At 35.1% G+C, this 15867-nt stretch overlaps 1 protein-coding gene across 4 annotated transcripts in view; it reads right to left on the bottom strand.

Moving 5' to 3' along the window:
• CNKSR2 (connector enhancer of kinase suppressor of Ras 2) overlaps positions 1-15867 on the bottom strand; it is a 271503-nt gene that overhangs the window by 52101 nt on the left and 203535 nt on the right. For all 4 annotated transcript variants that reach the window (XM_061136326.1, XM_061136325.1, XM_061136324.1 and 1 more), the window contains 5 exons: positions 14998-15046; positions 14413-14585; positions 12179-12252; positions 11806-11877; positions 4162-4229 (listed from right to left, as the gene is read on the bottom strand). In XM_061136326.1, coding sequence (XP_060992309.1) covers positions 4162-4229; positions 11806-11877; positions 12179-12252; positions 14413-14585; positions 14998-15046 — 436 coding nt within the window. The remainder of the gene's footprint in view (positions 1-4161; positions 4230-11805; positions 11878-12178; positions 12253-14412; positions 14586-14997; positions 15047-15867) is intronic.

Genomic DNA, 15867 nt, shown 5'->3' on the forward strand with positions numbered 1-15867 from the left:
CAATGAAAAGTGAATTCTGGAGCTCTGGGGCCTCGGTTGGGTAGTTTTGTAGGAGTTTGAATACTACTGGGAAATTATTGCTGGAGGGAGAGGTACTAAGCATCCCTCCTCCTTCTCCCAAGCAGTAGGCCTGCCAAGATCACCCTGCTCTTACCCTTCCCACTATTTCCAGAAACTATGACTGTGCTAGGTTTTCCCTTCCCCTTTGCACTGAGACTTTGGGTCTCAAGGAGTTAGCACCTGAAATGGTCCAATCAGCACACTGAGAAGGAGAGGATAACTATTTTCTCAAGATCTCTATGACTAACACCACAAGTGACAGATTTAGGAGATTCTCTCTCTACTCCCCGAACTAACCCCTCCTTCCTTGATAAATGAGGAAAAATTCTAGTTCGAAATTTGATGTAATTCTTGGTTTACTAAAAAAGAAGCACCATCAAACCAAATTTTTCACAGGTTGTCTAAGAAGAGGTTGAAATACCACTTTGTAAATTAACTTCATTTCATACACTAAGCCATGTGTCTCTGAGAGAGTAATGCCAGGGAAGAGCATACAGAAAATTCAGGCCTTTTTCGGTTTGTGTGGAAAATTACCAGCACACTGCTACCCAGAGGCTGAAACCAGTCTGATTTTCATTCTAAGAGCAAATTAATTTATTTTTCTTAGCTCTCTATTTAGCACGGAATGAATGGATACTTTTTAATGTCTCTTGCAGTGATATTCAATTTAACAAGCAACTAATCATGAATAAACAGTGCCATCAATAGAAGAGGAAAATTTCCACTTCTCATGTTGATACAAAGGATAATCTGAAAAAACTTGACTTTTTCATCTAGAACTATCAAAGACACACAATGAATTTTATTCATTTTTATGTAATTAAAGCTTTACAAAGACCTTACATGTGATTAAAAATAATGTGTCATGAATGTTTGATCTGAGCTGGAAAAATACAGAAAAAGGATTAGCAGAAAATTAGCCAAATTATGATCTTGGCAAAATTCAATGTAACCCTGTTTTCTCTACGTGAAATAATGCATAATGAAAAAGATCCTCATATCCTTTATACTGCTGTAGTTAAAGACAGCAATTCACTAAACTTTTATTTAAGTCAATGAGAGAGTCACTTCTAAGCTACTGAGTATTTAAATAGAAACACTGTTTGGCAGTTATTCCTTTGCATCTTTCTGAAATATTCCCAATTCTCAAAGAGCTTTATTTTGTTTCAGGTTTAACTTCAGTGCTGAGAATGGTACTCAGATGTCAAACAATTCTCTAGAAGTGTGGCATAGACACGTGCATGCAGCAGCTGACTGTATAGGATACTGTGAGACCTAATCCCATATAAGGTAGGAAGTCTAATATGCTTCTGATCCATGTTAGAGCATCTGATGAATGTATACTCTAGGGGGAAATCTAAATTATCTCAGAGATTCTGGTTGTAGAGAATTGAAATGTAACTTTTAGCTTCTACATATGATTATCTACCATATTCTAGTAGGCACTAAAATAAATACTCACATGACAGACAATGGCAGCATGAATCCATGGTATTAGTATTTTTTGGAACCTGCATGTGCAATGTGACTTACCAGTTCTTTCATCCATAATGAATTTTGATTATATAATACCAAGTACAAAGGAAATCCACTAAAATCAAGGCCATGCTCAGCTTCAAAGCAATGTCGAGTGACAAAATACAGAAGTTAAGCCTGAAAATCCAAGTTTCCTTATTCATGCAAATTGACTTTTTCAAGATTCATTTTCCTATCAGCACATTGCTCACACTTCTAATTCCTGCATCTTAAAAAACAGAGAAACAAATCTACATATGTGTGTGTGTGTGTGTGTGTATTTAGTTCTCTTACTATAACTGTAGGCCCATAGGGGTGTGTGTGTGTGTGTGTGTGTGTGTGTGTGTGTGTGTGTGTGTGTGTGTGTGTGTGTGTGTGTATTTAGTTCTCTTACTATAACTGTAGGCCCATAGGGGTGTGTGTGTGTGTGTGTGTGTGTGTGTGTGTGTGTGTGTGTATTTAGTTCTCTTACTATAACTGTAGGCCCATAAATTAAGTAGAAGAACTAAGTGGGGAATAAAAGTTTAACAATGAAGAAATGTGACTTAATTACTGACCTGACACTTCATAGTCTTGGCTTGACACTTCATAGCCTGTGCACAGTGATTTGATGGAGATGGCTTCCATGTTATTTGTGGAAGTACCCATACTACTTCCACTCTCAGAAATGTTTTATTTTATTACTTCTCATCCTGTGAGAACCAGTTCAGATTACGAGTCCACATAATGTCTTTCCCACTTCCTTCCTGGAAGAAATCTCTCCAGCCTCATTCCCATGGAATTTGGTTTGTACTTTTCCATGTCTCACTTTCTGTATTTTACTAAGAGTATCTTTTCTACTACAATTCAATGTAATTTCAGGCAGGATGAGTGCCTATTTCACCATACTACAATAAGAGTGCTAGATGAAGGCCTCACTTAGAAACACTTTGTTGCTGTTCAGTCACTCAATTGCGTCTGACTCTTTGCGACCCCATGGACTGTAGCATGTCAGGCTTCCGTGTTCTTCACTGTCTCCCAGAGTTTGCTCAAACTCATGTCTACTGAGTCGGTGATGCCAGAAACATTTCAATACTAATAAAGCCTTCTCTTTGGCGCTAACATTTTACATCAGGCTCACTGATTACTTTCTCCAAGTATATCCTCGTTAATCCTGTCCCCTCTTCAGGATTTTTAAAAAAATTTTGCATCCATTTAAGCAATTTTAAAAATCAGCTGCATGTTGTGCAAAAATTAGTACTCATTTACTTTATGTCACTCTTTAATTTTTCTTAGGCAATTTCAAGTGTGTATTTTTGAAATTCTCTACAAGATGATAAATTCCCATTGACAGTAATCAAGTTTTGCTATTTCTTGGACATCTTCCTGCCCTATCTCCTCACTCTTCACCTCCATTCTCTTATCCTATGGCTCTAAACCAGGGGTTGGTCAACTATAGTCTGCAGGCCAAATAAGGCACTTGGCCTGTTTTTATACAGCCTCTGGATCAAGAATGGCTTTTATATTTTAATTGGATTAAAAAAAAATAAAAAGAAGTTTCAAAATGTGAAAAATATTATGAAATTCAATCTCATTGTCCATAAATAAAGCTTTGTGGAAGTATAACCACTTCTTTTCATGTCTTTGTAGCAGAGTTGAACAGCTTCAAAGAAACCTTAAGGCCTTCAAAGCCTAAGATATTTACTGTTTGGCTCTTTACTCAGAAAGTTTCCTGACCCCTGACCTAAACCTTTGCTGACAGATTGGTTTTGGGATCTGGTTATCTTTTTTGGATATCTCTAACCTTTAGTTTTTAGATGCTTTAAATTTTTTTTTCTGTGAGGAAACAAAGTTTTCAGAATCTTCACATCAACACACAGACTATGCGTACTGGAGGCACAACTATAAGTATGTTTGTGTATCATTCTGTAGAATTCGTTTAACTTTAGGATGTCTCAAAAGTTTTCAGAAAACTAGTTATGCTTCCAAGGTATGTACAGCAAACATTCTTCGGGAAAAGTGAAGCCACTTTTAGAATGGTAACCACAACTTTTGTTGAGATTTCAATTCTGCATCAGGATATTGTGTTTCATAAATATGAGGTCAATACTAAGGCAAGTTCCACATGATCACAGAGCTAACACACTAACAGAACTGAAGAACACAACCAAATGAGATACTTGATGAAAGAATGAATCATTCATCTGAGTTCTCTGCATAAAAAAGCACTTAAATGTCTGTGAAACCACTAAGTAGAAAAAGCCACTAAGGACCTAGACTTAGGTCGATAGAGGACCAATTCTAGGCTTTTTAATTTTTAAGATTTTTTTTTTCTCCGTAAGAAATAGACTAAAGGAGATGGCAACAAACAGGAACAAACTTCATATTGCTGCTCTAAAAATCTGAGTTTATTTCCTGTTTGATTTGCTAAATCCTACCCATAAGATGCTATAGTTTGGATTCCTTTGAAGTGTACAAAAGAGGAAAAAAAAAAACAACAACACAGACTGACATTTGCATTTTCTCTCAAGCGATAGCAATGAAACACTGTAGAGGAAAACAGCAAGGGAAAAAACATAACAATAGTAAAAAAAAGTATTTCTTTACCTTGTTCTTGCTTAATCCTCTCTCTTTCAGCATATCCTGCAGTCAGCATGTTAATTCTGTTAAGCCACCTGAAAAAACAAATATCAGTAACATTGCAATTGAATTTCTTATAATTTACCTTTTTGGAAATATTTATCTTCAAATGCATATGAGTATATGGAATAACCTCAGATAAAAGATGTGCTGTTTTTGGCTACTCTTAACACATGGAGTCTTCAATAAGCTAAAATTTGCTGTAGTAAAAACTGTTCCCACAGTAAAGATGTTATTTCACTAGAAAAGTCTTGGGCAAGCCTATATATATCTGCAACATAAAGAGGTCTGAGATAACCAAAGTCCTATTAATCCTGTTGCTGTTCTGTTTCCTCAGAAAAAAATGCTCCTTTAGAGATATTTAAATAATATCAGATATAATTTGTCTTGAGAAGGGAAAAAGCTATAGACTTTGCTTGTCAAAGAAGTTTTACTATCAAATATTAGTTTTGATGAATATCTATTATATTTAATGATCCGAGGGGAAACATCTGAGTAGTACTATAGAAATTTGTCTCTAAATACAACGGTATTAGGTTTTTCCAAAAGCAAAAAGTACATATACAATTTTAACCAATGTTTTGGATCCTGAAAATTTATTTCCACGAACAATAGTAATTTAAAATTAAATCTTAGTTCTCTTCTTTTTCAGGAGAATTGCTATTGCCAATGTAGGGGACTACCTGAAGCAAAGCACTGCTTCAGTCTCCATCTTTTGTTCCATAAGGTCTTGACCTGTGTTCATTACTCTGGTAACTGTTTACACTGCATCAGATTATCAAATCACAAAGTCTTTAAACTAACTTGGCAGTTTTTCACTGGTCAATCCTGAATTATGATTCATATATTTTCCCAAATAAGAAAGTAAGGGAGAATCAACCTTCCAAACTAGCTAATAGAGTTAATATTAAATTGGGGAATAATCTAATCTTAACATATTTTTACGAAAAAAAAATTGTTTTTGAGAACATTTTCTCCTAAGAGATTATTTCCCCTGTCAACTAGAAGATGAATGTCTCTGAAGTGACTCATATACTTCATCATTATGCCAAGTGGTGTTGACTGTGCATCAGATACTGAGAATATCTTGAAGAGAGAGGGAGGAAAGTTGTTTCTCTAATGGACAAAATCACACCCATGGAAATTTAAGGTTTAATTTTAGGTACAAGTCACTTAAAGAACAACTTTGACAAAACCTACAGTGTAATGATCCCCTCAAGTATGTCTGGGAAGTAAAAAAGGGAGTAGAAATGAAAAAAAATGTAATCAAATGAATTCAGTAGCATGGTATATACACACATAATGCAGAAAATTATAAACTGTAAGAAGCTAACCTCATGACAAATAACCTTTTAAAAATTACTCTAATCATTAGTGAAAGGTCAAAATGAAAATCTAGTCTATAGGTGACTTTAGTAAGAAAGGAGCTGAATTTGGCAAGGCAAGTCTCAGCACTCTTATGAAAGACTGAGTTGGTGCTTTTTTGGTGGAAATGATGTTGATACCACCAGAGGAACAACTATTGCTGAATTTTAATTCAGTACCTCCTATTTACTACTTCTTAATATATCATATTCTAAAAGATGATGCTGTGAAAGTGCTGCACTCAATATGTCAGCAAATTTGGAAAACTCAGCAGTGGGCACAGGACTAGAAAAGGTCAGTTTTCATTCCAATCCCAAAGAAAGGTAATGCCAAAGAATGCTCAAATTACCACACAATTGCACTCATCTCACACGCTAGTAAAGTAATGCTCAAAATTCTCCAAGCCAGACTTCAACAATATGTGAAACGTGAACTTCCAGATGTTCAATCTGGTTTTAGAAAAAGTGGAGGAACCAGAGATCAAATTGCCAACATCCGCTGGATCACTGAAATAGCAAGAGAGTTCCAGAAAAACATCTATTTCTGCTTTATTGACTATGCCAAAGCCTTTGACTGTGTGGATCACAATAAACTGTGGAAAGTTCTGAAAGAGATGGGACTACCATACCACCTGACCTGTCTCTTGAGAAACCTATATGCAGGTCAGGAAGCAACAGTCAGAACTGGACATGGAACAACAGACTGGTTCCAAATAGGAAAAGGAGTACGTCAAGACTGTATATTGTCACCCAGCTTATTTAACTTATATGCAGAGTACATCTTGAGAAATGCTGGGTTGGAGGAAGCACAAGCTGGAATCAAGATTGCTGGGAGAAATATCAATAACCTCAGATATGCAGATGACACCACTCACCCTTATGGCAGAAGGTGAAGAAGAACTAAAGAGCCTCTTGATGAAAGTGAAAGAGGAGAGTGAAAAAGTTGGCTCAAAGCTCAACATTCAGAAAACTAAGATCATGGCATCTGGTTCCATCACTTCAAGGCAAATAGATGGGGAGACAATGGAAACAGTGGCTGACTTTATTTTTCTGGGCGCCAAAATCACTGCGGATGGTGATTGCAGCCATGAAATTAAAAGACGCTTGCTCCTTGGAAGGGAAGTTATGACCAACCTAGACAGCATATTAAAAAGCAGAGACATTACTTTGCCAACAAAGGGCCGTCTAGTCAAGGCTATGGTTTTTCCAGTAGTCATGTATGGATGTGAGAGTTGGACTATAAAGACAGCTGAGCACAGAATAATTGATGCTTTTGAACTGTGGTGTTGGAGAAGACTCTTGAGAGTCCCTTGGACTGCAAGGAGATCCAACCAGTCCATCCTAAAGGAGATCAGTCCTGGGTGTTCATTGGAGGGACTGATGTTGAAGCTGAAACTCCAATACTTTGGCCACCTCATGTGGAGAGCTGACTCATTTGAAAAGACCCTGATGATGGGAAAGATTGAGGGCACGAGGATAAGGGGATGACAGAGGATGAGATGGTTGGATAGCATCACCGACTCAATGGACATGAGTTTGGGTGGACTCCGGGAGTTGGTGATGGATAGCGAGGCCTGGTGTGCTGCGGTTTATGGGGTCACAAAGAGTCGGACACGACTGAGTGACTGAACTGAAACTGAATATATCATTGAAATTTAATTTTATTATTAGCTAAAGAGCAATGAGGTCTTGTATAATATGAATAAAGGAACTAAAAAGAGGCTTCTTAATTTTTCAGCTCAACATTTATGAAATGTCTGTTATATGCTGAACAATGAGCTATGTTTTAGGGGTCCAGAAATGAATAAGACTTAATTTCTGCCTTTGATGAGGTCCAGGATTCTTAAATTTCACAAGACAATGAAAAAATTAAACTACTTTTAGGAAGACAAATTCTGCCCACAAGAAAAACTCTTTAGAAAGTGTGTGTATAAACTTGGGCCAGGGTATACAAACACAAAAGGCTGAATGCTACACAGCTGTTGCTGCTGTCTTGCTTAAGTCGTCCTTAGACCTTGGTCAGAAAATGCCTACCCAAACACTTGTTGCAGTTATGATTTGGTGTTTATATGCTATTATGAATAGCAGATATGACTGAACTGAACTGAACTGAACTGATGCATTAATTGAGGTAAGAAATATGTAGGTGTACCTGGTACTGTTGTAGGCACGGAGGATAGAGAGATAAATGAAATAAAGTATCTGTTTTCATGATGCCTATATTTTCAGTGAGGGAGACACACAATAAGAGGATTGGGCCTATGGTGAACATTCCAATGAAGCTGCCAACAACTGACACAGAATAACGTACTGAGAGGTAAGTAAGAGTAAGAATTATGGAAGAAATGTACAAATAATAACTACTAAACAGAAACTGGTGAGACCTGACAATTACAAGGACATATGTGCTGACATGAAAAGGAATACACAGGCCAAGTAAATTCAGTAAATAAGTCTCAGAATACTTGAGAAACATGATGTTTTATTTTCTTCCCACAGATTTCACACAGACTGGCAAAAAAGATTTTTTTAATGTTTCAATGCTCATTTCTGAGGATGGAACAGATGGATTGGTGGTAGGGTGCTCAAAAGTGTTTTTTGCAAATTACCTCACATTCCAACTTAAAGTTACTCAAAAAACAGAAGGTGAGGTTTTAACATTCTAACATTTATATTTGGGTATACGTATATTTGGGTATATGTATGAGTAGGTGTATGAATGTGTATACATATATGCAGATTTTATAGAAGAAAATTAAATCTAAGGATTGCCTTTTCATTCCAATTACTAGCTCCTGTCAAAACTAGCACTACATTTTAAAAATACATATGATAATACTTTAGAAATTATGAAATAACCAGATAAGGTATTTATTTTTAATTATTATAATATAATTATAATTATTTATCATTTCTTGGAGAATTAGGTACATGCCTTCAAAGGACTACATATAGAATGAACCAATACCCAGGTTATCTTGCTGCTGATGCTGCTACCAGGTTATCTTACTGTTATGTAACAATTAGGTTATTAAATAAAGTTGTTGGAGGGTGTCTTTCCCTATTACCAACCCACTGTAAATATTTCCACTCACTCTCCTTCCTACTGACAAGTATTTAAAAACCTTGCTTGTTGAAAACAGACACTAGGAATATGGTTATTAAAGAAATAAAAAGCAAGGCAAAACAATAACCGTTTATTATACTTAAATTTTTAAAAAAGTTTCAGTATTTCAGAACAATTTGGAAGGTTGTAGCACACCATGGAAAGGCTAATATAAAATGTATGATATGGAGATGAGGACATATTTGATCAGATTTATTTATTTTTTCTTTGATTCACTGCTTAAAGAAGGCAACAAAGTGAAACTTATGGGTTTGGCTTAGTTTCTTTTCTGATATCCTGAACCAGATACATCCAAAGGAGTATCAGGGAAGAGTAGTGACATCATATACATCTAAAGTTATTCCTAACACAGGGTAGAGAATGGAGACCAAGAATGGTGTTACAGTTAATAAAAATGCATTTTTGAGCAGGCTATTTTCTAAACCTAAAAAGACCCTGATTAGCAAGTATCACAAATGATTAGATTATGTTAATTCTTAGATGGGAGTTAAACCATGTTCTAGTGGATTTATTTTATAGAAGAGGACATGCTCATATATACCACTTATTTTCTGTTTGGTTATGATGTTATAATCCTTCATATTTATCCTAAGGGTACTGAGCTCAACTGTGAGAAAATAGTAACTACAAGAGCAGAATTATAAAATAGTTTAAACACAAAATAGAGTAGCACCACTCCCCAACAAGTACATAATTTTCATTTTGAGAACAAGCTCAGCAAATTCTGATTGCCTCATGTGAAATTTCAAGAATGGTAACATGCAAAGCAAGAGAAGATTGTGGAAACCAAATGCAAGGCTCAGTTCACAGAAATAGAGCCAATAACCCTAAAATTTATGTGGAACTATAAAATATCCAGAATTGACAAAGAATTCCTGAGAAAAAAGAACAAAGTTGTAGTCATAACCCACCCCCCAACTTCAGACAATACTAAAAAGCAACAGTAATCAAAACAGCATGCCATCAGCACAAAAACAGACATATGGATCAATGGACAGAATAGAGTCCGGAAATAAATCCATACATCTACGCTTAATTATGGCAACCCACTCCAGTACTCTTGCCTAGAAAATCCCATGGATGGAGGAGCCTGGTGTCCATGGGGTCGCAAAGAGTTGGACACTGAGCAACTTCACTTTCACTTTTCACGCTTAATTAATCTTTAACAAAGGAGGCAAGAATACATAATGGAGAACAGATAGTCTCTTCAAGCAAGTGATGTTGGGAAAGCCAGACAGACTCATACATACCAATGAAGTTAAGAACATAACCTCTCACCATACACAAAAATAAACTCAAACTCAAAATGGCCTAAAGACATACATAAGACCTAACACCATAGAACTCTTAGGTAAAACATTATCTGACATAAACTACAGCAGTATTTTCTTAGGTCAGTCTCCCAAGGCAGTAGAAATAAAAGCAAATATAAACAAATGGGACCTAATCAAACTTATAAGCTTTTGCACAGCAAAGGAAATAATAAACAAAACAAAAAGACAATGTAAGGAATGTGAGAAAATATTTGCAAACCATGAATTTTTCTGTAAGATGTTATGGAAAACCCTGAATAAACTTTTTGGCCAACCCAATATGTGAAACTGAATCACTTCACTGTACACCAGAAACTAACACAACATTGTTAATAACTTCAAAAAAGAAATGCTCAGTTTTCCTATTAATAACAAAAATAGTTTATCAAGTTTTCTCAACACTTTTCTTTGCCCTTTCCTTATATTCATATCCTTGCTTTGGAAAAATTGTGCCTATATTCCAAAGTGTCAAAGAACAAGATTATTTATGACAGTATATTAAGTGTTCACTGAGTGCATTCAAGCACATTTATGAAGATGTAGTTTTATGCTTAAAAATATCTGAACACAAATTCCTTCAGTTCAGTTCAGTTCAGTTGCATCTGACTCTGCGACCCGATGAATCGCAGCACGCCAAATTCCTTAGAGATATACAAGTACAGGTACATGGTGTAAAAGCCCAAAGTATATATTGTGTTGGCCAAAAAGTTCATTGGGGTTTTTGGTCACATTGTATGGAAAAGCCCAACGAACTTTTTGGCCAACCCAGTAAAAGGAATATATACTGAAAGGAAACACTTATATAGCACTTAGAATTTAGCAGGCACTATTCTAAGCCTTTCATGTGTGCTTATTTGCTCCTCATAAAAGTTCTATGGATGGAGATGGTTATTATCGCCACTTTTTAAAAGAGCTTAATATCTGATATAGAGAGGTTAAGTTCTACATCCATGGTCATACAGCTAGTAAGTGGGATAGCTGGAATTTGGACAGCCTAGTTCCAAAGTTCATACTCTAAACCACTATGCTATTCTGTATCTCCCTATGCTATTCTGTAACTCCCTATTTTGTATCTCTGTATAATGTGTTGGCACATTATATATGTAACATGCACTGCCTGCTGAAGACCTATAAAAGGAAATATTTTGAATCTTAAACTCAATTTCTACAAATCTAGAAAAAGGAAAGGGGAAAGGAAAGATAAAGGAAGAAAGGATCAAACTTCTAAGAGCCAAAATGGAAACAAGAAGCTGTACGTTGTAGATGATAAATATATATATACACAGATTTTCTCAGAGGCATCACATAACCATGTGCCATCTCATCACTTGGCTGCACAATCCTGTCCAGCAATAGAAGAAAGGTGACAGAAAGATATACCAACTAAGCTTAGGCTTGAATTATTGAGATGGATATTCTGTCATAAACACTCTGTACTTGGAAAAGTCAGCTTTTTTGGTGGGGATCTTTATTTCCCTCACTTGGGAAAAAATTTGGAGACATATTCCTGAAATGGACTTAAATTTTTTTCTGCAGTGGGTATTTTTTGGCCTTTATATATATATATATATGGCCTATATATGGATTTTGGAACATTTTTGGTAAACCTAAAAAGTCAATGAGTTTATTTTGACTTTTTAAAATGCCATGCTTTAAAATTAGGTATGGAGTTATGGCTGGGTCCATTTTATTTTAAATCTGGTCTAGAAACTTCAGTGATATTTTTCTCTGAGCATTAATGGGGAAAACTGAGAATTCTAAGCCTAACAGATTTTCTAACTATTTTGAAATATAAGTAACATTTTACCTGTTCATATCATCAAGATGCTCAGCAGCAAAATAAAAGCTTTTGATTTTAGGATGACAGGCTTTGAATGCACTGCAAAAGGAAACAGAGTACATTCATTTCAGACTGGGAAATAAGTTAGAACCAGATAATTTTTATGGATAAAATTGCCTCAAATCTAACCTGAGTACAAATATATAATGCTTCTACCATGATGACAGAAATCAGTTAAAAAAAATTCAATTTTCTGCCCACAAAACTGCTTTCTTATTACCTCAATTTGAAAGCATTAGCCAAGCAATCTATAATTTAAAAGCTAGAAATTAAAAAAACAAAACAAAAAAACAAAAAAAACCTTCCTTTCTCTCCCTTGGCCCAAATAAAGTCAACTTACTATTTCTTGCGGCATTCACTGGCTCTATCAATTTTAAATTCAGGCAGGCTGATGAATCCTTCTGCTTTTTCATCCTGAAGAGGCAACACTCTTGTTTAGGGTATTATATACAAAGGTTTAAAGCTGACGCTACTATATAACTATGTCTTAAATATCTATACTAATGAAACAGTTCATTTAATCCCTTAAATTAGACATTTGAGAGATTAGAATTTCACTCTTACCTGTTATAGTCCATTAAACTGAAGGTATATATTGAACATTTAGAATAGTAAATATTAAAATATATATACAGAATGTTTAAAAATTCTTTCTATATTAAAATAAAGACAGAAAAAATAATTTAATTCTTAAAGTAAAACCTGTTTTCTAAGTGATTTTCCCAGAAGGTATATACACTTTTATAACATATAAAATAACTTTAGTCCACATTTACAATTCAATTTCCTCCCATTTTAAATGTTCAGATGTAAAATATAGGGATATCTACTAATTCAGTTCCTTTTCTGCCTCCAAAAGAATTTCTTATCAAACCCAAATTAAATATTTTGTGTACCCAACATTTTACAAGTGGATAGGTTAAGCTGATTTTCAAATATCTTGGTTTACATGCTATACACACACACACACACACACACACACACACACATATGAAATGTTGCTTTTCACTTGGAAAATTGAATGAAATCCATAAAATCCCTCCCTCTCTAATGTGGGATAGAAATACAAGATAGGAGAATTATCTAAAATCTCATGTTAGATATAAATTATTTCAACTAGTCTAAGCTTCCCTCATTGCTCATTCGGTGAAGAATCTACCTGCAATGCAGGAGACCCATGTTGGATTCCTGGGTTAGGAAGATCCCCTGGAGAAGGAAATGGCAACTCCAATATTCTTGCCTGGAGAATCCCATGGACAGAGAAGCCTGGCAGGCTACCGTCTATGGGGTCACAAGAGTCGGATACGACTTACTGACTAAATCACCAACCAAGTATTTGTGGCTAAACCCTTTAATTGTTGTTGTTCCTTTCACGTACATAAGCCAATTCTCAGACATTTACTCCCAAACATTGATGTGTGCTATACCAGTTCATGGCTTCTTATATATCAAGTTCAAGAGACATTACACATTCCCACCTGCTATCTCAAAGAAAAAGAATAGAGATTCTCAATTCTTTCAGTGTGTGTATGTATGTTTATATGTAAAACTTAGTAAAATTTGATGCTAATGATAGTGACTAAAATGCATGTTATATACAAAAGTAGTATTGTAACTTCCAATATTTTTCAATAGTTGACCATTTTTATTTTCCTCCAATCTTGGGGTAAATACAATAGTCTTAAAATTCTTTCTTAACTTTGATTTCTCTTATGCTACCCTTGATGTTTTTAATGTTAAAATTTAAAATTTTGAAAAATTTAAAATACTTTTGGGGTAGTTATGATCTCCCCATTATACTGAAGAATAGAAGAGTGGTCAGTAGACAAACTACAAGTGATCTAAAATAAAGAGAAACATAAAGAAGTTTTGTTTTTATACTATTTCATTGACACATAAAACGTACATAGCCAGCACACTATTTAAAACCATGTATATTTTTTAACGAAAAAACAAGTTAACAAAAGAAATTTTTGTTTAAAAAACTAAGGTATACTGTATATTTGTTGTGATATTTGACAGGTTATATAATTACTCTGAATATAAATCTAATTACCACAAATGAAACAGGAAATCATAAGAACAATTTGCATTTGTTATATACTCTCCCCTTCCTTCCCCTATTGGGTCAAATGAAATGAATACTTGCAGATTTTCAAAGCTAGTCTACTAGTTCATTTATTCTTTAAGAAAAACTGAAGCAAATGCAGATATTAATTAACTTAACTTACATAAAAGACTTCCTTTCAAAAAAGCAAACAAAAAAATGTAAAACACTGAACAAAAGCAAGACATTTAAAAACCTTTATCAAATTTCTATATATATATAATCCTTTTAAGTAATCTATTGATTGAATTACCTTTATATTTTTAACTAGATATAAAGAATTTTACTATATATTACCTATCTTTCGGACCCCACAATGCAACCATTTTAAGAAGGCAGACTGAAAAATTACTAGAAGTCTCCTGAATTAGCCTTAAGTTGATTATATTTTAAAACATAAATCTCAAAACAGTGATTCTTTTGGTTAAAAATAAAATGAATGAGATAACAAAATGTGCTTGTCTTACCTCCTCATTAATATACCAATAGAGGGATGCATCCTTTAGGACAAACCAGTATTTCTTCCATTTCTGTGAAAAATAACTCTTCGCATCTTTCTTTTTCCAAAGCCAGCCCTCACAGTCACCACGGCCAAGATCTTTGCAAGAAATTCGTCTTTTGCTCTTGCCAGCTATAGGACCTAAAAATAATAGTGGGTAAATGTGTTCTTTAAGTTCATCTATAGATCATAAAAGGTAGAAAATTAATCTATAGATCATAAAAATAAGTCTGGATATTAAACCTTAAAAATATTTATTTTCTCATTGTATTAAAATAAAAAAACTAGAAAATTTTAATACCTTTTCATCCACATGGACATAAAATTTAATCCGAAATGCGTGGTCCCAGTCTGAAAACCTGTTGAGACCACTTGAAAAGGGTACCTTGTACCATAATTGACCTGAAGGAGAAGCTGATCTTTGTAGCTCTTGTGCTAGGGGGTGGTTCTCCTCCACACCACACTGGGCTCAGGCAACAGAGGATGGGTGAAGTGGGCTGGTGATTGTTCCAGTGTAGACTAAGCAGCTAATTGTTTCATTTACTTTTCTTACCTTTGTTTTTCTTCTTTGATTTGTGCTGCAGAGAAGACTGCTGAAATGTCTGAAATCAAAGATGGGGAAGAATGTTAAGGGTGCCACTGAAGTATCAACAGTCGCAGAAAACATTGAAAAGCTGAATGGAACGGTGACTCTGAACCCCAGTGAACGAAAGTACTTTCTTTTTCCAAAGGCTCAAAACAAATTCATATGTATCATGCCACTAAACTTTCTAATCTCTTGTGAAGCAGGAGAGAATGTTATCTTTGTCCTTATTCTGTAGGCAGAGAAATAGGTACACAAAGCAGTGGTGAAACTCAGGGCTCTTAAACATGCAGAGTACTGCTGCGTACCTTTTCTAGGGGTTTAGAGTGCTTTCTCAGGCAATGTCTCACTTGATTTTCACAAAATTTTACGAAGGAGTCAAGCAAATATGACTATCACTTGTTCCTTTGAAGTTCATTCTATTCCATAAGCCACCACTAGCTACTGATCTCCTAGGCAACACTCCCAGGTGTTAAATATTGTGTTGGCCGAAAAGTTCATCTGGGTTTTTCTGTAACAGCTCAAAGAAAACTTGAATAAACTTTTTGGCCAACCTAGTATTTCAGTACTTGAATCAATATTTTCTTCTCACACCTACTTCTGTCTCTATTATACAGAACTAACCTTCATGTAGCTGATGTCAGCACATTGGCTCCTCAGTCCCTCAGCTCCAATGTTCTTTACTTCTCCATTCTCCGGCTATCCACCCCCATGACCCTCTGTTTGTTATTCTTAAGTACACTCCAACAACTGCCTCTATTATCTCCATTCTACATAGTACACTCCTTCCAACCCAGCAATTTTTTAAAAGAAAATCTCCACTTAAGTATCCAATTTATT

This window comes from Dama dama, chromosome X, assembly GCF_033118175.1.
Source record: "Dama dama isolate Ldn47 chromosome X, ASM3311817v1, whole genome shotgun sequence".
Classification (NCBI taxonomy): domain Eukaryota; kingdom Metazoa; phylum Chordata; class Mammalia; order Artiodactyla; family Cervidae; genus Dama; species Dama dama.